Below are 26,936 nucleotides of genomic sequence, written 5' to 3'. Positions count from 1 at the left end.
TACATGTAACCTCGTAAAAACTGTAATTATAACTTCACAACGCAACTGGCTGTCATCTTTATCACTGGCGCTGCAACAGAACGCAGCACGGGGCACGCGGGCTGTTCAACACCACCACACCGTCTCCGTTCAGCGCTGACACGAGAACATGATCATTAGTTTTTCAAGAACAGCTCAGTTACGTTGGACGTGCTACAAAAGCATGCTGCCGATGAGACGGGCTATTTTCCAGAGACTGGATACTACGAACTGAGTATTATTCGCGAACCACGTATGCCCTGGCTTCGCAAAGGAAATAAGTTGATTAGAATACGTGTCTTGTTTCGCTCGATCACGGTGCGCGCCGCAGGACAGTTAGGAAATGTTTGTTATGAATCACCAAACCTGAACGCACACAGCAGGCAGAGATGGCAACATATAACAGGCCTAGTGAACGTTCCGTTACGTATATACGGAACGGAATCATGGGAATGGGGAATTCATACGGAGTATTACGCACCCAGGCCTAACCAGTGCAGATAATCTTCCCAAAAACAAAAGAATGAAGTCATTTGTTAGAATAGAAACGTTTGACACAGTTTTCGTGGTCCTGTCTTAAAGCGCAAAATACGGCACCATACGTTTTTCGTAGATTTTCCTATATTCCGTACATACGAAATCCTTAAGGACCATGATTCGTCGTTTCTGGCAGTCGCAGAGAAATGAAACCAGTATCAAATTCTTTACCGTAATACCGTACCCTTCTATCATGTGTTGCGGACATATATCCCTGTTTTTCTTCCAGCGGTGTGTCAGCAAAGGTACAAATATTGTTTTCCCATGATACACTATATACGGAACGTTTCAGAAGAGAGGTTACTTCGTAATCGTGTACGCGACAGCTAAAATGTAGTCATTAAATTGAGCGCTCGAGCTTTTTCTTCACAAGTGCGAACACTTGAAAGCGATGAAGAAACGTAGATCTCGGAGCACTGCGTAAGCTTTTTGTTGTTGTTGCTGTTGCTGCTGTTTTTGTTATGCCTGCTACTATCCACAGGCATCCCCAGCTTTTTTGATAAAAATTCTGACCTCTCAGGAAGCAAGCAAAACCACTTGAGGAAAGTGATATATAACATAAAGCAAGAATTCAACGTGGAGATGAAAAGCCTAAAATAGCTTTCCAGGATTCTGAATATTTTGTTGTGTAATTTGCGGTCAAGTCTTACTCCCCATGCATTCGTATACAAATGCATTTGTATACAAATCCCATATATGGGATAGCTTCCATGACTCTGGAGCTCAGTCGCGCAACGTGCTAGCCCTGAAATTGCGCAGAAAGCATGTTTTCACCCCCAACATAAACTGCACGAAAATATTTTACAATTCGCTAAATAATTACAGAGTAATCACTGCTGAAAGGACTGCCATGAGCGGGAAAGCTGCACATGAGATTTTAAGACCATATTCCAACGGTTCCGCTCGTTCTTAGACTTTGGAGTAGTATGAGTAACATTAACGTCAACGTCCTCGAACCTGCATACTTCGCCACAGTCGCTATGCGCTTCATTCGAAGTGCCAGTATATTTCAACCGCGCACAGTTAGTTCTTCCTCCGGGTTTCTCATGTTTTTTTCTAATACTGTGCGGATGTGGAGTTGCGCACCGTGATTGGTCTAGCAATGCACTGCTAAAAAAAACTTTCAGAATGCGCTTGGGAATGCGCCACATAACATAACAAAACATTGCGCCACATAAATACCGCTATGCGTGAATGCTGTTGGACAGCGGTTTTCGAATGGGAGTCCAAGTACCACAAGGGATCCGCGAGGCATTTAAAGTGTCCGCGAAGCCTATTCTCAAACTCTTTCTTTCTCGCCTTCCATCAATTTCTTTTTACCGCTCATTGCTGCCAGTGCAAAAAGCGGGCTTCGCTTCATGACTTGTATGCTTATTTTTTTCTCCGCGGAGCCTTCCTTTAACATCGGATTTTCGCACAGCATGCCATATAGACAAAAAAGAGGCACACTCACGACAGCATATGAAAGTGTGGACGACGTTTATATGCTAGAGCAAATCGTTGGACAGCATGGCGTGCATCATCATACATGTCAGCCAGTAAATGCGGGCATTGAACATGTGTGGGTCACTTTTGCTGCACGCGCAAATTGTTTGGCATTAGGGCACGGATCACCATAGGTCATCGGGAGTCCTCTATCACTTTGGAAGCCCAAGAGGGGTCCCCGGCACAGTCATGGTTCAGAACCACTTCTGCAGGAGATCACGCATACGTAGAAACCAGACCATTGGGTTGCTTCGTAGCCAGCGAAATGCACTGACAGGAAAATGCGCCATGGAGTTTCAATCATTTAACTACGGGCCGAAGAAAGAAGTATGAGCTATTTTCCGAATGGCGCAATCTTTGAAGATGGGAACAGAATTTCCTGCATTGTGTAACGTTACCATTCACAGCGAACCCCGAGAAAAAGCGGCACATATTCCGGCGAGTCCATTGCGAGAGCATGCGCCAATTCGCCCCGAGACGAACGACTATTGCGCAATGGTGAGAAACATCTCCAACGCCTCAGAAAGCGGAACCAACCGCAAAATGATGTCACGTTGCTTAGGTGGCCACTCAGGCGGGGGCAATGTACGCCAATAGAGTGTCTGGATGTTCCTCCTCGGGTAAGCAGGCTCATCCAGCCACGCTTTTCGCGCTGGAAAAACAGCGGCACCGAGCGGCAGAGCAGCATACTAAGCCCTCTGACTCATCCGACGCTGCCAATTTGCGAGCGGCCGGCGGGCGACCAGTTGCGCGGCGTCAGCCCAACAGCGCAGGGCGAAAGCAGACGCAGATTGTGCAGAGCGTTATCTGGTTTTCGCTAGAGAAGAGAAGGCAAGTACAGGAACTAACTGTTTGCGTTGTAAGACTGGAAGAAAACGCGGTCACTTTTTGGTGTGTCGGTTCTCGTCGACGGTGAGTGGCAGATCCTATTCCATTCATGCAGCAAGCAGCATCGACTCTGGCAGGGGCGATATTATAGCGTGGGCGGCGCTAGTTGTGTTGTCAGGAGGGATACTAAGAACTGGAGAGTTGTGTTGTCACGAAAGAGTTTTGTTCTCAGAGTGTTTTTTTGGGGGCGCGAAAAGCTGAGGTAGATTTGAGGCTCTATTAGGAGCACTGGAGACGCTACATTTTGAGGCGGAGAGGTCTACAGGCACTCCCACATATTATGACCGAAACGCCAATCAGTATAATGCGCTATAATGTGAAGGCGAATATAATCCAGCTGCCAACGAATGTAATGTGCACGCACACATTATGACACAATTATCAGTTGGTATAGCCTAGACGCGAGCGACTTCAATTATGTCCTGAATCCATTATAATAAAAGAGCCAAATCTTCGCCGAGTTCTGCACACCAAACTACTTATCATGTTTTTGCCATGTAAAACGCTGAATGTTGTCATGCTTTCAAAATGAATGGCGCCAAGGTTACTATCAGAATAAATCCATGGGGTAAATCATTTATTTTTGTCACGACACTGCCCCTTGACTTAGCTATGTTTCAGTACTAGCGTTATTGCTACCAAATGTGTACCCTTGATTTGCTTTTGATGGGGATGTGACAGGGGCCTGTCATTAAAGTACGATATGTCGTGGTTGCTTGACGACTCTGCCGGCATATAAACTGTCCATCGAACGCATCAAAAGGCGCATTTATTTATTTATTTAGTTAGTTATTTATTTATTTATTTATTTATTTATTTATTTATTTATTTGCAAGTACCCTCGGGGCTGAAGCATTATAGAGGGGTGTGGTAAGTACAAATAATAATAATAATAATAATAATAAAAGAAAAACGGTGAGCAGTGAAAAATACATGTACATTTAAAGTAGGCTCAAAAACAATAACATTCAACATCGAAGAGGATTTACACAGTGTTAGTCCAAAAAATACAACAGGGGTAATTGGCAAAAAAAAAAAAAAAAACGTTATACAAGGCTAGGGGTTTCAATTTCAGTGGTGATAGCAGACCTGAATTTATTAACGTTATCTATAGCAGCTGTGGTGGCGGGAAGGTGGTTCCAGTCAGTTGAAACCAGTGGAAGAAATGAAGCAGCGTAAAAACGAGAGTGACTCGAGGGGACAGCAACTTTGTGCGCATGGTCAAGTCGTTCAGACGCGCAAGCGGGGGCATGAATGAACTCTGTTTTCAAAAGAGGGTGATGGTAAATTTTGTGGAAGAGACACAGACGAGAAAATGTTCTACGGAGTGCTAAGTTTTGTAAGTTAAGTGTTGATTTCATAGAACTTGTGCTGGCAGCTCTAGTATAGTTGCAAAGAATCAAACGGGTAGAATAGTTTTGAACCATTTCCAGTTTATGAATAAAAAAAGTTGGGTCAGGATCCCCGATTGAGGCGGCATATTCAAGCTTTGACCTTACAGCGTTTTGTACAGAAGAAGTTTTATGGATGATGGGACTTGGGAAAAGTTACGTCTTATAACGCCCAAAGTACGGTTAGCATTAGCGGTAATGTGATCGATGTGCATTCCCAACTTCAAATTATTAGTGATATGGACTCCTAGATATTTATATGACGCGACTGGTTCTAATGGTATCCCTTTAACAAAGTACATAGGAGTTAGCGTTGAAGCACGAGTTATTCTCATTGCCTTGCATTTAGAAATGCTGAGTTCCATTCGCCAGTTATCACACCATGTAGCTATATTATCTAGGTCTGCCTGCAGGGTAGTTACATCGGCGCCATTTTTAATTTCACGAAATACAACACAATTATCAGCAAACAGATGAATAGGGGATGAGACACAAGTAGGAAGGTCGTTAATATATATCCAAAATAATAACGGGCCTAAAACTGAACCCTGTGGGACTCCAGATGTTACTATTGCAGGGGAAGAGTTGAAATTATTAGCTGAAACAAATTGATGCCGGTTAATAAAACATTCTATCCATTTGAGTAAACTACTGTCGACGTTTAGGCTACGGTACATTGCTTGTTGGCGTGTTGTACGACACTAGCTTGTTAGGGAGTTTCCTTTGTCATGATGCCACGATGATTCGTAGGGCTTAAAAATTGCCACCTAAACACAAGTCGGTCAAACAGATCGAGAAATGGTAATTTCGTCTGCATGAATCGAACACGTGACTGTCAAATTTTCCCACTTTATCTGAACTTTGACTCGTGACTCAGCTTCTTCCATCTTCTTCCATTATGGGCACGAAATAAACGCAATTTATGAGCTCTTTTATAATGTATGGCAGCGGCTTATGATAGTATGACTTGTCATAATGACTCCACGACTGGTACAGGTAAATGTTCCTAGGCAGGACGATTTGGATGCGAGCTGCTTGGATATCGGTCGGTAATTTTACGAACATGAACACAAAAGTACAATTATTAAGTGAGGCAGTAAAATGGTGTATTCCCTCGGATTACAAAACAAGAAACACAGGTCACTGACCAAGTCAAAAACAAATTGACGTTTCGGATTCGGATTACGTTTAAATTGAAACTAATTTTCATAACAGTTATGGTAATCATAAAAAACGCATTTAAATTACTCCTTGACGTACTACGGGATAAGAGGTTGTCATAGGAGTATGTATTATCTTGATGTCACTATGACTTAGGGTCCAATAGGAAAAAGGAACACCATAATTAAATTCTTCCTATATATTGCTATGACGGGATGCGACTTTGGTCCCGTGACCTAACTCTGCCGGAGGGGTGACAACATAGGAGTCAAAGCTACGCATATAAATAGCATTTTCTCATTCTGTACTATATGGGCTTGTTATAATAATCAGCTTTGTCATAGCTGACTCAATCACTTGTACGGCCTAAATTGCGAGCCAAGTCCAACATACTGATATCGAACACCTGGTGTACAGACTGATATCCAGGATTGAGAATTCGCTTTTTACAGACTAATATCCTAAAGCTGGTGTAATGAGCCACGTAACTTTCCCTCTTAAATAAGTCCGCATGAAGAATTGCTTGATACGGCATTCAAAAATTATTTCTTTACACTGCAACTGACTTCATCACTCCAAAGTGCTGCTTCCACCGGAACTGGTGCCGGTGACAATTAACACTGATTCGCACCACTACAAAAAGTGGCCACAAACGTACGCATAGGCTCTCGAAAAAAAAAACATCGGAAGACATATAATTAACAGAACCGAATTGAAATGTATCTTATAAGAATATATACCCAGCATATACAGTCGAATGGAAATTTGTGAAATAATTTTCCAATCTCCTCAGGCCCGTGGATCGCCGCCAGCTACAGTAAAGCCCGCTTATATCCAAAAGCGCCAAGATTGTAAAATATTACGATATAGCAAAAATTCGATATAGAAGGTGAAGCCAAAAAACATTACATGAGAGCAATCCTGCCGACGTAGTCACGAGCTAAAGCTGAGCTCTTACCAGCCTGCAGTTCACTATTGGCGGTGAGATGTTTGAGTGGCGCCCCCTGTCTCTGACGTCGGCTAAGGGACTCGCTCCGCTGTCGTCTGCTACACTCCGCTTGTGAGGGGCAGCAGCGCCTGTGCTAGAAATCGCCTGCTTTGGTGCTTTAGTGCATCAAAAAGCGTATTTCTTGTAATTCATGTATTTTTACTAGCTTCTGACACACATGAATAATTTCAAGCTGTATCCTCCACAAGTTTGAAACACAAGAGGAAAGAGAGAACTTTCTTAAGTGCATCGGTCACAAGATCGTGTTTAACTTGTCCTTTCTAGCTTATACTCGAGGTTCTGCGCTCAGAGCTTCTCGATAAGTATTCAAGATGTGTAGGCTTTCACGCAGTATTTTTGGAGTGCTCTTATGAAGACTGAACAGTCTAATGCTACGTGCCAAACAGAGGGCGCCTACACGCGCATTGCATAGCAAGAAATAAAGCAGCTGTCTTTTATTTCTTTTGTTTTCGTTGAATTTTATCAGATGAATGTTTTTTTTTTGTGCCCAGCATTAATTTTTCCGCACCGTCACAAACGTCTTATTAGTAGGTTTCGGGATGTTTGGGAGGGTCACAAAGATCGTGTGGATATTTTCTTCAGGATGTACGGCATACATTCTCTTCTTCGAAAATTCGCTTTCGTTATGGCTGCGTGCAAGAAGATGCATATTCGCGGCGTACGTTATTTATTCACATGCAAATAGAATGAGAAGGTTTGTACTAAGCCACCGCGATCACGCTCCAGGCAACGTACGTTGTCCATAGTACTCGAAGCCGGCTGTTGTGCTCCGAATTTATACCGCAACCATCGTTATCATAACGATTATGACATGATTACAGTGTTGAACGTGCGATATACTAGCTAACGAACGCAATAAATAGTATACGTGCATAATTACAAGAATCGAAACCGATGAATGTTGATGGTGATGGTGATGTGGCTGTGCCCTTTGTAGTGGGTCGCCGCTGCGTGAGATCGCGCGGCGTAGCCAAAGAAAAGAAAAGAAAAAAAAAACGAAAGGAAGAAAAAGAAAGACGAAACGGTTCCTAACACACTAGAATTGACGAGCCACCACTACTCAGTCCCCAATGTCGCAACATGCTCCGTACTGCTCCGTGCTGCCACCCTTGTTCCAGCCGTCTCTCCGTCGCAACGCCCCATGTCGCCACCAGGCCTCAAGGCGTCGTTTCGCATTGTCCACCCCCCCCCCCCTTCCCCCCAAGCCTCTTCAAAACCGAGTGCTGCTGACAGGGTTTGGCTCTCAGGAGCAGGTGTAACCACAGGACATTCGAGGACGACGTGGCTGGTGGTCTCTTCTGCAGCTCCACAGGTGGTGCAAGTTGTGTCGAGCCCGGCAGTAAACTTCGCCCGCCACACACGTGTCCGCAGCACGCCGAGACGGGCCTCTGGCAGCAGGCCACTTCCGAAGGAGTTATCAAAAAACTTCTCCCGGCTGATGTTCGTCTTGGTGGCGCTATACAGGTCCCGAGAGGGCTTCGCCTTTGCACCTTCGAGCCACTCCCTCGTCTCCACCTTTCCAATACTCCATTTCCAATACTCCCTTTGTTTCCAAACAGCTCTTTGTTGGTTGCCACCCCTTCCAGGCGTAATAACAAATCCTAGGCTACTCGGGATGGCGTTCTATGAATCAAAGAAAATTACTCTTACTCTCTTGTCCTGGACTGAGGAACCGGCCCACTAATCAGTTCGATATTACTGTTAAATAAAGCTTTCTCCTCCTCCTCCTACTCCTCTTGAGCGCAGCTTTTCCTAGGACGCATATCCGAATATTGGGGAGATAAGGATGTGGGAAATGTACCGAAATAGGTCTGAACAAACATAGTGTTACTGTATCTTTACCGTAGACGTTACTCGCTTTGCTCAATAAACCTCCATACTGGTTAGAAGCCTGGTATAAAACCAGCACGCACCTATACACACAGTGAATTATTTGGAACTCAACCTACAGTTTTTGCGGCCGATAGTGCATGCCCACGTGGGCATACTTTCAAGCTATTACAACGTAGTGATGTGATATAATACTCCCGATCGTTCGGCGAGGTTGCAAATACTGTTTTTCCTTACATATGGTTACCGGTAATTGTAATTATTTCTGCCAAATCCGACAGCCCCGAAGGCCTGGTATTTGTTTTGGTCTTGGATTTTCGCTGTTGTCGGTTATTAGCAGCTGGTGGCTCCCGTTCTAAAGATTGCTGAACACTGAAGCTGACGCTAACTCCGGCTCTTTGCGCTCCGCACAGGGTCGGCTTCGCAAAAACGGGGGCGGCGCCGGCAATGGGCCTCCTCGATTTACCAGCCCTGAACGGTCCGAGGGCAGTCCTCGGACTGCCCTCGGACCGGAAGCCTTATAGGAATACATGAGAAAAACGAGCGCCGGATCGCGGCTCGGGCAGTCCGCGGACGATCCGGGACTGATAATCGAGGAGGATGTTTCTTCCCGAGCGGTATGAAAAACTATACTTTAACGCCTTCAGCTGGTGTATGCGATTTAAAGTGTTTTATTATGATGCGCACACGCAAAATCTGGTGCGAAAAAGCATCAGACGTCAACCCTTTCTCGGAAAGAAAACAATCATTTGTTGGGTTGGAAGAACTTCGTGAGTGTAGCCTGCTTCTTGGAGAGCAACGCGTTACTGGTGGCTGCTTGCTCCGCGGTATCTAAACCGTAGGCAAGCACAAGACAGCTGCCCTCAATTGCACTGCAGTATCGCCGTAGCAGGGCCACGGCAGCGACGGCTTCACTCTTGCTCGGGAGCGGTACGCTCGACGTCTTCGACAGAGCGGAGACAAGCACGAATACAAGCGAATAACGGGTGAACCCAGCGAACCGACCAATGGCCGGTAGCTTGTGGCACGGTCTTGAAGATCGGTGACACCGCAGCTCGCTGCGCCATGGAGTATTTCTTTCTCTATGGCAGCGCTAAAGACCCTTTCCCTCTAGTTTCCTCCGACGAGCAGTGGGAGGGGGCGCTGGGTAGCTCTGACCTAGCGACACAACTCTCCCTCGTGGACAGGGCTACGCTAGTCGCCGCCAGGCTGGAGCGTGCTGGCACCCCGACGCCTTAACCTACTGCAAATATTAAAGTTTTCTCTCTCTCTCTATGACAGCGCCTAATGTAGCGTTTTCGGCGCCAACAGCATGCATGCGTGGAGGTGGTCCACGGGTCCACTCTGCAACGGCCGGTTTCGCCGCGCTCGAGCTCGCGCGGGAGTCGCAAGCGACAGCCGCGCCACCGCTGCGCGCCGATGTATTGCGGTAAAGCCTGCCCCATGCCGAAGGAGAGCGAAAAATACGGCGCGGGAGAGTTGTGAGCAAAATCGCGTTCGATATAAACAGTTTAAAACGCATGTAATTTTTATCAGAATTGTACAAGGGTTCGATATAGCCTCGGATAGGGTTCGGATATTCGATATATCCGTGTTCAATATAAACGGGCTTTACTGTATATCTGCAAAACAATAAATTACGCCACGCGGTTAATCGCGGTGTTTGGCCGGGTGGCGCTTCAAAACGCTGTCACTGTCACATTTTTGCACAAGCTCGGCCACACCCCTTAGCCGTATGCTGTCGTGGCCACATCGTAAAGGGGCCATGAACAAAAAATACAATTTCGTTAAATTTGACAGATCTAGCTTTTGGTAACTCATTAACTTCCATCCCAGTCACGAAGGACGGCTTGTGAGCGAACAATCACAAAAATATCGATAAACTTTCAGATTTCGCACCACAGTGATGTGATATGGGAAGGTGTGCCGTAATATTGGCCTGAACTAAAAATGTAGGGGTATGTGTTAACTCCACGATAGCATTCCAGCGCAGTAGAACCCCGCTGCTTAAAAAAAAAATGAACGAAGTGCCCGGGAAGCGTATAACGCGAACATGCTGTTAGTACCGCAAAAACATTCAGTAAAACATTAAAAAAAGACATAAGCCGTGTTTGAAACGCAAAATAAATTTGCTTGGTAATTCCAAGGTTTAAAAACATCTCTGATACAAGTTTGGCGCTTCTTCTTGGCCTCTGGTACCACTTTGCCCGTCTTCGGTTATTAGATCGCCTTGAGAGGGCCCTCTTCGTCGAAGTGGCTCACGTATCTTCGTAAAATGTCCAGTTCAAGTTGGCTCTGCAATTGAGTTCAAATTCGACAGTGGCAGTTCAAACTCTCTTGCAACTCATAGGTTTTCCTGTGGCGGTTCCTTGTTGAATACCCGCGGAAAGGCTTTATCTTTACGAAAGAGGATTTATGTTTTCTCGACGCCATTAATGGCCATGGCGAAGGCAAACAAAGTGTGAAACATAGCATGCTATCTGAAGAAAACACGTGCAACAGTGTGTTCCTGGCGCGGTCACCCTTGCGCGTTCCCGTGCGAATATATGGTAGCGACAACTTTGACGGTGTCAATGATCATGATGCTAGCGGGTGTTGTAGCGTGCCCTCTCGCTTATTACTTTAGTAATAAGTTTTAATTTTTTACCTTATAATCTCATCGTATAGGGCAGGAATGTTGTGGTGTGACGACGTAATAACTGGCTTCAAAAAATTAAAACGAGCGCAAAGGACGAGGACACAGAAACACAGTAGATGGGACGAGCGCTCGTTTTAATTTTTTGAAGCCATGAACCAACACGCCCAACAAAGCATTCTATTAAGTATTAACTGGGATGGTAATACTTGTTTGTCTACATGGGCATTTTAGTGGAATTGCGCTACCACGACGTAATAGGTAGGAAAACGTAATAGTAAGGAACGTATAAGCGGCGCTCTGATCTAATACGATCAAACTAAACTAGAGGCCCTACTACAATCGGCCAGTTATGTTTTTTCATGGGGACTTCGGTCGACGACCGCCAGTCGCACGAACACGATTGCGTGACGGTATGAAGAAATATCCGGATAGTGGCTAGAGTCGCCACTGCTCCTTCAGTTTTCTTTATTATCAATTTTATCTTTGAAGTTTGCGATAATATTTACATAAGTGTTATCGCGACAAAGCAGTCTTTTCAATGTACCAACCTTTTATTTTGTCTTCATGGCCCCAAGAGGCCGCAGAAGGGCAAACGTCCTTCCTCTTTTTGTTCAGGCTTTACGCTTGCGGAACTCGTGGTTGTGGCGGCCACGTCGGTGATGTTGGGATTTGTTTACTGTAATCTGAACCACTCGTAACACCTCTAGCACTTCTACGAATTATTAAAACTAGGCCATGCTATTTCACCCGCCGGGGTGGCTCAATGGCTAATTACTCATTGAGCCAGAGCTCCACGTACCAGTGAGCTAATGCTGAGCCGCTCAGCGCGCTGCTCAGCGCAAGCTCATTGGTAATATTTCCGGCCTCTGCACTGCCTTTTCATTCAGGACCGTTTCAAGGCCTGCATTTCCACAAAAATTGAGATATTGCGGAAGTTCCCCTTGTAGTCATTTTAATAGCGTAAATGAATATAATTGGTCGAACGAGATTAAAAAAACTAAAAAAGTACGGAAAACATAAAAAAAAACTTAGGGATAATGGCAAACCGCGTAACACCATGTATTTCCGAATAAATGCAGATTTCTCGGAAGTTCCACTTGTAATCGTTAATAGCGTAAATGGAGAAATTATTCGAACCCAATTTTCAACTAAAAAATAAAAAATATATAAAAATGCGGATAATTGCGAGCCATGTAACGCCCTTCATTTACAAAAAAAAATGCAGATTTGGAGCAAGTAACACCTGTAATCCACATAATATCGTAAAGGGACATCATTGGTCATACGGGATTTAGAAAAACAAAAAAGGTGGGCTGTAAAGAACTCGCACTCAAAACAAGAGGTATAAGAATGCTACGCATTGGTCCACAATTCCCTGAATTTCTGCACAATTTTTCTCCCATGCGGAAAACTGACTAAAGCGAATTGAGCTTCGAGAAAATCCAGGCCCGCTGGAGAAGCAAGTGAGTCTAATTATTTTAATTATTTCGTGGCCCTTAGCTGCGGCGTCCATGGTCGAACTTTTCTTCAACCTAACTGGCCTCGATTAATATTTCAGTGTAGCCTTGTCTTTTACCTAATTTGGCAGGGAAATATCGTTCGGAGTCTTCATTTGTAAATAGTGCAAAGGGCAAAAGTACCAGGTGATGACATGAAATTCCTTTGCTGTGTAGTTATATGCTGTCTTCTCCTTTCATGCAACCCGCCTCACGGCCGTTATCGACTTCGTTATTTTTCAGGCCCAAATTATGGAAGTGTTGTCAGAGGCAAAGTCAGGGTGATGAGAAAAAATGGTGGTATGGAAAAAGCATACTCGACAGTCACTTCCCAAATAAAAAACAAAATCGTGAATTTACAACAACCTACTGCAGCAAAAGCTGTCCGCTTTTACCTCCATAGCTAGACAAACTATGATCAAAATGTGTATTCGTAAACCTATCAAGCTACGTTGGTGTCATCATCATCATCATCATCCTATCTATGCCCACCGCAGGGAAAAGACCTCCTCCATAGATCTCCAATCATCCCGGTTCTGTGCTAACTGCAATCATTTTATCCCCGCAAACTTCTTGATCTCATCTGCCCATCTAATTGTCTGCTGCTCCCTGCCACGCTTGCGTTCTTTAGGGATCTACTCTGTTGCCCTTAGTGACCAACGGTCATCTTGCCTTCGCATTACATGCCCTGACCACACCCATTTCTTCTTAATTTCTACTAATATGTCCGAAGACGCGTTTGTTCCCTGGCCCACTCCGCTCTCCTCTTGTCCCTTAATGTTGCACCTATCATCTTCCGTTCCATCGCTCGCTGAGTCTTTCTCAATTTAGATTGAATCATTTTACTCCCATGAAAACGCCAATTAACGCTGGTTTGAAGGGGTCTTATTCTCGACTTACCAAATTATCTCGACTTACCAAATGCGAGCTTTGACTGATTGGCTGTAACGTTTGTTATTTGCTTCTGGCTGCTGAAAGTGGCAGCATGAATACCACCAGCACATGACTACTGAAGTCCCATCATAATTTTTTTTGGCCGAGAGAGTCAATGGACGAAATATTTCAAGAGCACCACAGCAGTATTAAGTGGCAGCGCCAAAGATTCACGACGCTGTCGCCAAGCAACCGCCACAGGAGCTTTCTGGGGGGCAGAGGCGGCGCATGCGCTATAGCGACCGGCAACAACCATACTGCCACAGCGACGACAATATGCTCCGCGCCTATGGAGAAGCTTACACTATATAGACAAATTTAGTGCCCTTCTGCTCTGTGAAGACGGATGACTAGCGAACCTTGGCGCTGTGGAAAATGTGCAAGGAGCAAAACACGTTTGTTTGTAAATAGCGATTGAACATACTACGTCTCAAACTAGCTAAATGAAGTTTGGAAGGACTGCAGTTTTATTCCAGCAAGCAAACACCGTACTGTCCGTTTCCATCCCACGTCATAGGCATCTTATAGGGCTCCTTCGCTGCCCAGAGGGCGCTGCGAAACCGGCTTCCGGGCAGTACTTCCGGGTAGTACAAAGCTGCATAGTCCCATAGAATCGCGTGTTGACAGAGGAAAAATGAGCGGGATACTGCCGATTGTTTTGCTACACGGTCTCCAGCCCATCCCCGACGCGTCCGATCTCGTCCGGCGATCAACTTGGCATTAGGGAAAAAAAGACAAGCATTTCCCAAGTGAGAGGGAAGATGGCAAAGTGCGAATGCCCGAGTTTGCCCGAAGTTACCCGAAGTTACCCGATTTGATCCGGAGGGGCGCTATGTTAAAGTCTTTGGCATTCGCACGTTACGTACCTCTCACTTGGGAAATGCTTGGGACCGTTGCTACGCCAAGACCGTTGCTACGCACGCTCTCTCTCCTCCTCCGCGCCGTTGCTAGGGGAGAGGGGGAGCGCGGACGGCGGACGAGTGATTCAGGGAGCGGCGCGCCGCCCGCAGCTACGCCGAGCAGGAGACCGTTGCTACGCCGAGACCGTTGCTACGCACGCTCTCTCTCCTCCTCCGCGCCGTTGCTAGGGGAGAGGGGGAGCGCGGACGGCGGACGAGTGATTCAGGGTCGCTTATAAAGTGCATTCGCACTTAAAAGCTTTGCAGCGCTAACGAAAGTGCTGGGACGGTGACGTCGCTCTGCCACTTGCTGATTCACCGATCGATGGTCGTATTAAGTGAAATTTGAAGTGAAAGCTTCTTGTTTATACTAATCCGTTTAGTGACAAAGACTTTTCAACAACAGCTGATCAAACAAGATGAGCAACGCAATCGGCGATGATCGCGCGTAAAAGCCAACGAGTCTCGCGGACCGCAGGCTCGTCCGCTTCGGTGAACCGTACTTTTGCGCACCTGCGCACTTATGCGTGCATTTTCAATAAACACTGCTGGTTTGCGTCATCGTTTCGAATACATATTGCAGCGCTAGCTTGCCGTTTTTCCTCTGGCTCAGTCACAAAATGCAGCGAGCGTCAGGAGCGTCAAATATGTTTGTGATTCGGAAAGATTCGGGAGAACTTAGTGGCCGTTGCGTTTTTTTGATGCTCACACCGTATTAAATTACGCTCTTGCATCATATATTGCAAGTTCGATATTAATAGACCAATGTAAGGATCCGCAGCGTTTTAGGTGGGGTGCCGAGTTGCATGAAGTCGACACGGCGGAGGGCTGTGCGGCAAATCGGGTGGGAGAAAGGGGGGGGGGGGGGAAGGCAAAAAAAAAATCAGCGAATTGCCAATAATATTTGACAATAATCTAGCGAAGTGTGCAGATGGGGGACAATGCAACTGCAAGCGATGAATTCTGATATGTTTTTGTCTCGCCGTCCAATCCCTTTTGACGACAAAACTGGCCTGTCGGCGTTCATATTAGCGACGACCCCTGCACTAGAACATAACCAACACAGCCAGTGATGATCGTATGTAAATATTTGGGCCGTGCACCGTTTATGCGACTGTGTTATGTTACACATCTAAGAAGGCAACGGGCTTGCGATTCGGTGCTTGATTCGCGTCCTTTAATTGCGCTCAATTTGTTAATTTGAGGGTATTGCCTCACCTACTCGCTATAGTATACGTGTACCCCGCCGTTCGTAAACCGTGTGGCGTAAGATGTTAAGAAAGAATCACTTAGTTTGCGAAACTAGAAAACAAAATTTCCACTCGTTTTCAAGGAGCTGCCAGGCCAGCAGCGTCCGCTGAATCGGCTGCGCTCCTCGCGTCCGCTGGCATGCTCCTGCTGAACCGACCATTCACAGTTACCTCAGGCTCAGCAACGTTCTGTTTATGCTATGTGAACTTTCCTTTGTCGTACTCACGCAAGAAGAACGAACGATAATTATCGTCAATAAGTTAGACCACCCGACCTGGCGATACTGCCCCACGCCGTGACAATCACGACAGCTTGCTCAAAAAAAAAAAAAAAAAAAAAACGCCGATAAATCGGTTCTTTGTAGGGAATATTATTTTTTAGCCTCTGAAACTACTTTAGGGGCATTTTATTCGGTATGCAATCAATTAAACGCACCATAGTGTGATTAAATTAAGTACAACCAACTTTCGATCTGGCTGGTAATTGAAAACACATGGAGGGCGGTGAGGGTCGTCTGCTTTTGTACTACCCAGAGGCGTCGGCCACTAGGAGCGCTGCATGTCGCCAAAACTCCAGCGCAGGAGGCCCATTTGTTGTGTAACTCACCAACCCAAACAGCACGACCAAGGAGGACAGGAGCCCGGTCGCCTCTGGGCGTCGAAGTCCTCCTTGAAATCTCCCACTAGCAGAGCGGGTGTGTTACCGGTGAGAGCGTGAAACCTGGCTCCGCTTGCAAGCCCTCCTACGCACAACGGGGCGACTCCAAGCGAAATGTCGCTCCGAAAGCCGTTCAAGTGGACGGGAAGAACACCAGCCAAAATGTTACTCAAGGAATCTTCAAGAAGGATAACACAAAACACTAGCTGTTGGCAGCGAAAATTTTCATTTCTACTGATATCTGGCCACGCTGACGACATATGAAACACACAGACATATACAGCTTCCCAGAGAAAGTGCCAGTGGTGCTTAAAATGAATGTAAACTTCAACGCTTTCTCAGATAAAGGGTGGGCGAAAAAAAGTGTGGAACTGGACAGCACCGGGTTTAGCTTCAATATTTTTTTGTCCTTCTGAATCTTCATTTCGCAAGCGCTTCAAGATATACCACATCGGCAATTTATGACCAGTGAATACAAATAAAACTAGGAAATTTTATTAGTGGGCTACACACCTTATGTTGAAGCTCGGCAAGTGCTTCGGCTGTATTTTCGTGCCTACTGAGTGTACAATTTACGCCTAGCACGTGTACGGTGCAGCTAGAATCTGGATACAATAATCACGGCCCACGTTCGCACCACATAGGAGGGGTCAGAACAATATCTTGAACTAGAATCTGGTTGGTTCCCGTTATTAGTTCAAGGCTCAGTATTCCGATTCGAGTTCGCTATAGATAGAAGTTTTTTCGGGGCTATCACCTGTAGGTGTGCTGCTACGGAGAGGAAATGAATCTTGCTGTTTAGATAGTGTTTTCTCAGCAGCGTTCACTTACGCACTGCTCAGTTGCTTGTCGTGCACCATTGTAAATTTCTTATTACCTCACCCACACAGGTAACGGATCAGAGCAACTGCTTTCTGGGCTTCAAAAGAGATGGAAGAACTGGCTGCTGAAGTAAAAGTAGCGCTTCCGTATATTACGGAACGCCGGATGGGATTGCTGATGAAATATTTCGAGGAGAACGGCGTGCACTCGAAGAGCGACACGTCCAAGTTGGAAGCTGTGGACCTCGTCAACACGCTTGGAACCGCTGACGCGAAGAAACTTGTTGCATACTTCAACTACGGACGTAAGCAATGCTATATTTTCGCTATATATTTTTGCTATATATTTTTGCTATATTGCTATATTTTTTAAGAAAATAGTCTGCGCCAGTTACACTGGTCTTTCATCATCCTTCCTTTTCTCCCTCCTCTATTCTCCCCACCGAACTGACGCCCTCCCCTTCGCCCTCCAGATGCACCACTCTTCTCCTGTCCTAATCATCAGCCATTCTCGCTCCCCCACCTTCTTCCTCCATCCTCGTGGTCATTCCACCCAAGTGCTTCAACTGTAAACCTCCCTGCGGGTGTGGATCGTGTCTTAGTGCGCGCGTGGACGTGGTGGGCAAGGTTAGAAGGCGCGCCAAGATGCTTTCCGAGACAGCATTGATGATAGGAGGGGAGGACCACTCCCGTCGACCATGGGTCTCCGAAAATGCGGCTTGGCCATAACTCTTCGAACGACCGTTGGCTGCGGCGGCAGTGGCAGCGGCTGACTGATCGCCACCTGGGGCCCTATACCCAACTTCATAAATTGACCGTGAACTGTGAATTCGCACGAAGCCTTGTCTGATTAGCTTTCAGTTTTGGTCACTCGTTTCCGGTTGACAAAGCGGCTGAGTGTGCTTTCCACTTTTTGGCGTTCCGTGATGTTTACTAGCCCCAGTTTTAAAGCTTGCTTTAATTCTCTACAGAAAGCGCATCATTTTCGGCCGGAAATTAAAAACTAGACGAAAGGCAACCGGCATGACAACGTAGTCCTGTCTTTGCTATTCAACGACAATATGACTTGTAAGTCACGCCCTCTTTGTGATTGGCTGAGAAGACGTGCCCTAATACAAACAGTTGACAGGAAATTTTACGTCGCACGTTGTAAACTCCATGTTGTGTAAATGAAACGTACTGTTACGTAACAGCGTGCAATTGACGCCGGCCGTCGCCGCAAAATAAGGCCAAAGATTTGGCGGTCATTCGGCGCCGCGAACTTCCGCTGAATTCTCAGCAGGCGCAGTTTCACACGACACGCGGTTTAAAGCTGTTTTCTAGCAAACAAAACAATGCATTTGACTGTTTCTAAGTCAGCGCTAACGGAGCATAAAAATAAAGTCCCGTATTTTCTTTTTGTGTTTGGCAATAAAATATTAAATATTTGTTTGCTGTAACACCAACATAAGAGGGCTGCGCGAGCCTCTCTATTACAACTAACCCAACGCATGCTATTTGTCCACACTACTACTAATAAGCTGCTAGGTCACATAATCAAAGAAAACAATAACAAAAAAATTGACTGGTTTATTCACTACTACGCTGATTAAGTTCTAGCTTGCCGAATGAGTGAATGGGCGGCATCAGTACGCTCTGCCGTTATCAAGAGTAGCGTTTCGCTGTTTTTATCGCGTCCTACAACCAATGGTCATGGTCGTGTTTTTTTTTTTTGCGGTCACGCCATAAACTTGCAACGTAACAGGCAGCAGATGATAGCATGGCTGCTGTGACGGCCGGGAAGGTGATAACGCAACAAAACTTGCATTGGAGCAGAGAGCTTAGCTGTGTCACTAAACACGAAAATACACAAATACATATGGCGAAAAAATTATGTGATGTTACTTATCTTAACACGCGCCTTTCACTCACTTTTGGTCAACGTTACTTCATCGGTTTGTCGTGTTGCTGCCAATTTTAACCTTTAAAATGTGTTTTTTTGCAGCCTCAGCTGCCGCTTTGTGTTTTTAAAATACAGGCCAAGTGTTTTTATATCTTTTATGCACAATATATGAAAGGTTAGTTGTGATGTTATATAATATGAGCGTCAAGTTACACTGCATGTCGTCATAGCTATACGTGCATACGTCACGGATTGCATACGGTTTGCTTGCGCATACAAACATGGCAAATCCACCGTGAATTTATGAAGTCCCCCTGAGGCCCCCTGAGCTGCTAGAAACTCTTCCATTCCCTCCCTCTTTCAGGCAGCAGCATGCTCCGGCGCTGCGGATGCATCACGTGACATACGTTTTGTGCATTGCTTCCTTTCTTGTCGAGCGCAGCCCGCTGGGGCGTGTTGATCGTTAGCGCCTGTGTTTATAAAAGGAGCTTCCCTCCGGCGCAAGTTCAGTACGCCGGCAGCCTTGGAATGTGGCGTAACTCCGCTCGAGACATGTAATCCCGCAAGGGTGCCGTTCCCGTACCGTCACTGTTCATTTTGCAATTCAGTAAATCAGTTAAGTTTGTTCGCGGGTCTGTTCGTCAATATGAAGGCAGGTTATGCTCACCGCTCGTCCACCATGCTACCACTACACGACGGAGCTTGGTCCTGGGACGCCTTCCCAGATGTAACATCCTCAACTTCTCGATTCCCATCACACTCTTACTTTCCTTATCCCACAGTGGCTACACTACTTTCACCGGGCTGCTCATCAATTCCCCCCTGTTTTCCCTTACTTTCGCTATCCACTTCCACTGTCCACTCCCCTCCGTCACACTCCTCTTTTCCTCAGTTACCCCTTTTACATAGTGGGTCGATGTTTTCAGTCAGTTGGCAGTATGACCAGGAACATGCTTGCAAGCTCTCCGGGGCAAATTGTGATGTTAAAACCTTCGACCCTATGTATGCATGATAGACCAAAGGGTAAGAAACATCAGTCGCCATAAAAAGCAGTAGGCTCCATATATGTGTGTTCAGGGATCGCAAGTTATACATCACAAGATACAATACCACTCAAATGAGAACTAGCCATTATACAGGTTTATAAACTGAACGTTAAGAGGTTCCTAAGAGGTGTATCAAGAGCACTTTACAAAATTACTGCAGAAATAGAAAATGCTTCTGTGGTACAAGGTATGAGTTCTACCTTAGTTTGGCAGATGAACTTCATATGGAGTTAGAAGACGAGATGCGAAAATATACTGAGGGAACTTAAAATTCTAAGCAGCTAAAAGTGCTAGACGGAATGAAATTACTGAATTTAATTTAAATTTGAAGATGCGAACAGGAACGTAAGAATTGGTATAAAAGCTCAAGATTCTTTCTACACGATACAAGAGTGATATGCACGTGTGTTTGCTCAGGACCTACCGGAACGTCGTCATGCATCTTAGCTATGACGAGAATATGATTCAATAATATATTTTATACTAACGGGAGAAATTTCAGTTCAGTTTGTCTACAAAAGAACCTCTATATAACATAAAGTGACACATTGAAAAATGCTTGTTTAATATTGCACGAAGGGTGAAGTTCGGCGAAAGGTAACTGAAAAAATTCAAATTGGTGTTTTACGTGCTGAAGCTACAGCTAGGCCATAATATGCACAGGAGAGGTGTGTCTTTTAGAAAAAAGTTTATTTAGCACTACACACAAAGCCTTACAGTACAAATACAGGAAACAAAACATTCATGTCGTATGCCTACAGGTATATACAGACACAATGGATAGCACAATCGCGTAAACTGTGTACACTAGGGGGAATTGCATTGCATATATCTATACAACCACATATATAGGCTGTAACTGAAACTAAAAGGGTTGAAATATACATTAAAAACAATGAAACAGAGATTCAGCCGTGCCACACTGGTTTGACAGCTAGGGATACGCCGCCCTTCGTGTAAGTACAGAAATAAAAAGGGCACGTGAAGCTCGTCCTCTCCAAGAAAAAGCAGCTCCCACAACAGGAAAGACAAAACTTGCCGCCGCATGCGCCTTACAATAGGCCACACAGCCCAAGGACGGTAACCACTCGGGACTTCTTCGTAGCGGTTTCGCTACAGTGCAAAAGCACCCGTCGCTATAATCAGGCACGCAAAGGGGCCTCTGGGACATTACCTTCCGTTTATATATCTCCCAATTCCCAGGCCTCGAAATCAGTGGTGCAAAACACGCCAGAATAGAGATGGTAAGTTTCCGTAAAATTTGAAGGGCGTATGAGAAACAGGCTTTTTCTGTGGTTTTTCTTATCAGAAAAATATGAAAAATTGGAAAAATAGACAATTCTGCACCGATTAACAAAAACTTCGACGTACTTCTTTAGGCAAAATTGTTAGATGCCTCATTAAACGCGAAAAGTGACAATAGTTTCTTGCGACTATAGTAATGAAACCAAATATACATAGAAACTATTTTGGGTTTGAATTTTATATGAACGCGGGTCCTAAAGAGCCACAGCGAAGAGTGGTAACTGCAGCCCTAAACCTGCACCGTGCCAGGGGGAAAAACAATTATCCGAAAGCGTGCCGCATGGCAGGTGAACACTACGGTACCGCAAACACGATGCAACATTGAAGAGGTCTTCAATAATCGCTGGTTTTCATCTTCAAATGACTTAAGAGACTTACGTGCCCGATAAATTTTTCCGTTAACACTGAAAAGAATATAATTGTTACATGCTGCGTCGCACATGTCCCAGCAATGCTTTGGCTTGAAGATCTGCGCGCGATTTGACTTCAAGGCATTGATTTCAGAAATCGCTCCTCCTACTGCAGATAGGTTGCAACACAACTTTTCTCGGGACGCTGTTTGTTTAAATATTACCCTGGTTGAAAAAAAAAAACGGAAAGAGAACCTGTTTTTTGTAATGCTTTTTTTTTCAACCGCTCACATCTCAATGCCCGAATGACCGTGCCACGACGCGAGCATTTTTGTTCCACATGTTTGTTATTTTTTATGAATGGGAAATCGAGGCACACTGAGCTGCGCGTAACATCACAGCTCCGGAGTCTATCATGTGTTGAGTGAACACTCCATTGCAGGCGCCACATGAAATCTCACAAGTGACCTGGTAAGAAGGAAGGGGAATGCGAAGCAAGTTGTAACTCATTTATTTGTCGCGGGAAGAGGGAACTAGTGGTACTCAAACAGCGGTCATGATGTCAACAACGCGGCCTTCCAAAATATTTCCTCTTGGTTATACCGATGACAACTGCCTATAAAAAGCTACACATACCTTTAGAACGCCGGCACGCATTCAGCCTGTGACCCGTGGTTCAGAGCTACCCCAGGCATGAGTACAAGCTGCTGCGTACCGAGGAAATACTTTGACAAAACACGTGCGGGGCAAGCGTCTCCTTGAAGTATTCTCAGCAAACACCGCACCGAAAGCGAAGGACAAAAGACAGATGCAAAGGCGAATGCGAGACCCCCGTGATTCCGTGGTTGTCCAAGGACTGGTCGACATGCCAGTGCTATCATACCTCCCCATAAAAAAGGGACATCAGATATTGAATGCTAATTATCACCTTTGAAGTTGGTCGAGTAGCCTCGCATGCACACCACAACTTTCCACAAAATAGCGACTGTACTAGATAACGTCTCTCGAATAATGAAAAATCAAAACTGTGCCAGCCGAGCTGTGTCAGCTGCGACACCACTCTAACCATCATCATACCCACACCAGACAGCAAAGGAAGGCCAAGGAGAAGCCCACACTATTAGATCACACAAAGACAGGCTAGTCACATACAGGGATATAATAAATCACTACAGGTTATCCAGATGCAAATTTCCACCGGCCCACCACACCCTTGGCGGCTGTTGCAGACAAACACTTTATCAAGCCCTGTTTCCCTCAACAGCTGCAACCCAGACCTTTACTCAAGGCTCTGTACTTTGTGCAACAGCAGAGCTGACCTACACCACAAGATCTGTAACGTTCATCTTAAGCGCAGAAAAAAACAGGGACACAGTAGACAAGGACAAGCGCTTGTCCTTTTCTACTGTGTCCCTGTTTTTTCTGCGCTTAAGATGAACGTTATGGAGTACCAACTAGCCCGAACGCAAGCCTTTCCACAAGATCTGGTCCTGCCATGAGCTTCAAAAAAATACGACCACCTATAATAGCAAGTCCGATATGAATACACTTACCAGATACAAAATTAAAACTGTAGAACAATAAATATGAGACCGTTCTGCTCAGCTCCATAGTGGAGCAACAACTCACAGCCGTCTGGATGGCCGAAGCCGCCACGAGGATACAAGGAATTCTGACTGACGGCTGAGGGGGGATACCGTCCAAGTCGTCGACCCTTCAGAACTTATCTCAGGCATCAAATAAACTAACCTCTCTCTCTTTCTCTCTCTGCGTTCTAGACATTCCAATTAAATCCTGTGGGAATCACTTGCCACATGCCATTCGATACCTCAGAGTTGTTGTATTCTATTCCAAGAATGCTTATATTAGACCGTAGCTGTATGGGGAAATAGGTGGATATGAAGATATAGAGGATCCGATGGACAGGTACTCGCATTTCGATAAATTCAATAGCGCTCCAGACCAGGTGCCATATTTATGGAAAACCTTTAAGGAATGTCGCAAACTATCTCATTGGGAACATATCGTGCTACATCATCAGCGTAAGCGGAGACTTTTACCGTATCACTGACTGAGAGGGGAAGGCCTTTGATATTTGGGTGTCTCAATACCGCCCGCAAAAAAGACTCTCTGGCTAGAACAAAAAGAACAGGCGATAGCCGGCACCCTTGCCGCAGGCCACGGGTAACGTAATAGAGAACTTTGTACGGTCTATGCTATATATGTATATATATATATATATATATATGCATATATATCGCACCAGACCGGTATTCTAGAGGTCGTGGGTTCGGATATCACCGGCGGGCATTTTTTCTACACTTTCTTTCTTTAAAAATTCTTTGTCTGTTTCAATGACCTACCATATCCTTCCCCTTTGCTTTCCGAGGTTTTCTTGACTGCCAAACTTTATTTCTGTCATATTTTCAACAAGCCCTTCATTTCCTATTCTGATTCGCTACATGCATAGCGAAGTTCTCTGTTCTGGCAGTCTTGGTGCCATAGGAAGATTAAGAGGGTTCAACGCTGGTCGACCACTCTCGACATGTCGTAGACACTCGATTCACGGCCCGTGCGTTACAGAGAAGGTCCCCTTCACCCCGAGAAGTCGGAGTGGGGCTGGCTACCACCCTCAACCACAGGAAAAAATTACATTGACATAAATACCCCAGAAAGTGGAGGGGAAAAAATAGCCCCGCCGGTAGCGTATAGTTATCGCACCCGACCGGTATTCTTGAGATAGTGGGTTCGGATCCCACCTGGCGGGAATTTTTTCTCCAGTTCCTTTCCAAAATCTTTATCGTTTTCAATGACCTACCATACCCTCCCCTCTTTGCTTTCTGAGGCTTTCTTGACTGCCAAATTTTATTTTTGTCCTATTTTCAAGGAGCCCCTCATTCATGTCGTATTGTGATTCGCTATATATATATATATATATATATATATATATATATATATATATATATATATATATATATATATATATATATATATATAGAGAGAGAGAGAGAGAGAGAGAGAGAGAGAGAGAGAGAAAGAGAGAGAGACAACATTATCTGCTGAGGAAATGCGTCAAAGAGAATCGATCGAAGTCCTGATGTTGGTGGCGGCAACCGGCTGAAGTTCCGCCTATGAGTGCTGTTGATGCTTCTGTACATGCTACGTAGCAGAAATACAAAGAAATCTGGACATCCGAACGCTTTAAACGTACCAAATAGGTGCTCATGTTCGAGGTGATCAAATGCTTTTTCTTTGTTAAAAAAACTGCCATCCTTGAAGCATGGCGTACTCACGTATATTTAAAGGGACACTGAAAAGTGATATGTAAACTTTGCGGGATTACTAGCGCAAATTGTAGTCCGGAGTCCCCAGGCCATGTTTCGACCACTCTGGGCGCGTTTACGCGATTCTATTTAGTAGAAAAATTAATTCGAAAATGCTGTCCTCCTCTCTTTACGCTCGCCCATTTTCTGTGGCGTTTTCGTGTGACGTCGGGAGGAGCCTAGTTCGCAATTGGCTGCCCTACTGCACGGCTCCCCGGCCTTCAGACAGAGTCAGTCGGCCCAGCGTTTCGTCCGCCGGCCGCCGTTGGGTCGTCGCGATTCGTTCGCTCAGTTGAAACGAAGCCAGGACACGTTTGTGAATAGAAGAATGTGCCTTTCTTTACTTGGTTAGTTTGTACACTGTATCTAGCTCCAAGTCAAGGTCGCTTCACACAAGCGCGGCACAAGCGCACATCCGACGCTTCGCTGACTGGTACGCCAGTAAGGCCTCTTGAAGGCGGGAGAAAAGTCAGCGAAGGCAATATAGGTACTAAGGAAATAAAATCAACTGATATTTTTACCGTACAGCGTAAAACTAGGGTGCGGGAAGCACTTTTTTGCGCTGGGCGAACAAGCACAACGGCCAGCAGCACGACTACGCATCTGCGAACGCTTTTCCGTCTAAGAAATGCAATTGCTAGACGTGAGATATTGTGGAAACTTGGGGGATGCTTACTGCACGAGCGCAAAACAACAAATAGTCACCTAAGCTGCTTGGAATGCTAAAACTAAATAAGTGTAAACTGGTTATACATTATATACCTTATATTTCCAAGCTCGGCAGCGCTCGCCCGCGGCCGAGTGGTTTGGAGCGCTAGGTATGTCAGCGCAAGTGTTTTGCTAGTCACAAGTTCGAATCCCCGCGGGTACATGCTTTTTTTATAAGTTAACTTTTTCTTTTTCCGCCGATGTTTTCTATACTGAGTTCACCTTTTTTTGGGCCGCAACGTTCATTGCTCTACGAACTAGTTCACAGAACGCGCGCAGGCTGGCACTGGCGCGCTAGCGAGTTCTCGTTGGCGTGCTGTTGCCATAAGCACCGACTGCTTGCGGGCAGTGGGCACAGGCCAGAATCAACAGGCCCTTGGCCTGGTGCGAACACTGCTTTTTACGATACAGGCATGAGTGAGGCAAGCTCCAAATATATGGGAAAAGCGCATGGCATTTGAGCGTCTGCGGGGACGCGGAGGGCGTTCATGCACGGCCTAGGCCTCGGCTAGTGAATGCTACGATTCCAAGCCGTCCTGGGAGGCTTATTTTATGCATCTTACAGCCGACAACATGGCAGAAGCGCGGTACGATGATTACTGAGATATTGAAAAATGTCCATCCAACAACGCCATTGGTTGTGTTTTACAGAACCGAAACCGAAACCGAAACTTGTTTGATTGCTAACCTTGGGCATCGTCCAATCACGGTGCCCCCTCCTCTCAACGTCACAGCCTTAGTTGGTGCGGCCGCCGCAAACCGCGCATGGTAGTTTTTCTTCTTTCGCGCTTTGTAAAATAATTACCGATTTGTCAACCGGATAAACGATGACAAGTGTGCTAATTTGAGCCAGTCTACGCAGTGCAAGCAAAAACGGGAGCTTGACAAATTCACTTCAGTGTCCCTTTAATGGTGTCATGTTTACCACACGACAGGCTGTCTATGTTGCGGCCGGAAAAAGAACAGGCTTGGTGACAGGCAACTAAGGACGCCATCAATGATCGCATGCTTGGGACATTGAGCACCGCAAAAAATGTAATCTCTCTTAAGGAGAGAGACCGCCACAACTCTATGTTAGGGGGCGTAATACCGTTCTTTGGAATTAAGACGATGCGTCCGACATGAAATGACTCGGGAAATTCATTGTGTAAAAAGCACTGCGAAGGCACATTCTTTAGGTGTGGTTCGATTAAATCACCAAAGTCCAGGCAGATTTCTTCACGCAGACAATCAGATCGAGGTGCGGGGCCGCGCTTCATGCTCTGCAGAACCTCCTTGACTTCACTAATGGTCGGTGCAAGCGCAAGC

At 45.6% G+C, this 26,936-nt stretch overlaps 1 protein-coding gene across 2 annotated transcripts in view; it reads left to right on the top strand.

Moving 5' to 3' along the window:
• The first annotated feature begins 2,715 nt into the window (after window positions 1-2,715).
• Window positions 2,716-26,936, top strand: part of LOC144150025 (uncharacterized) — a 39,796-nt gene continuing 15,575 nt past the window's right edge. Inside the window, exons 1-2 of one of the 2 annotated variants that reach the window (XM_077681810.1) lie at window positions 2,716-2,871; window positions 17,084-17,319. In XM_077681810.1, coding sequence (XP_077537936.1) covers window positions 17,124-17,319 — 196 coding nt within the window. In that variant the 5' untranslated portion in view covers window positions 2,716-2,871; window positions 17,084-17,123. Of the gene's footprint in view, window positions 2,953-17,083; window positions 17,320-26,936 lie in introns of both variants that reach the window. The other variant, XM_077681809.1, reaches the window with a different exon arrangement.

The sequence above is a fragment of the Haemaphysalis longicornis genome, unplaced genomic scaffold (genome assembly GCF_048455015.1).
Source record: "Haemaphysalis longicornis isolate Haplotype H1 unplaced genomic scaffold, Haemaphysalis longicornis Haplotype H1 scaffold_8, whole genome shotgun sequence".
Lineage (NCBI taxonomy): Eukaryota > Metazoa > Arthropoda > Arachnida > Ixodida > Ixodidae > Haemaphysalis > Haemaphysalis longicornis.
The sequence above is the reverse complement of the archived record's forward strand: the minus strand, read 5'-3'. Positions and strand labels throughout refer to the sequence as shown.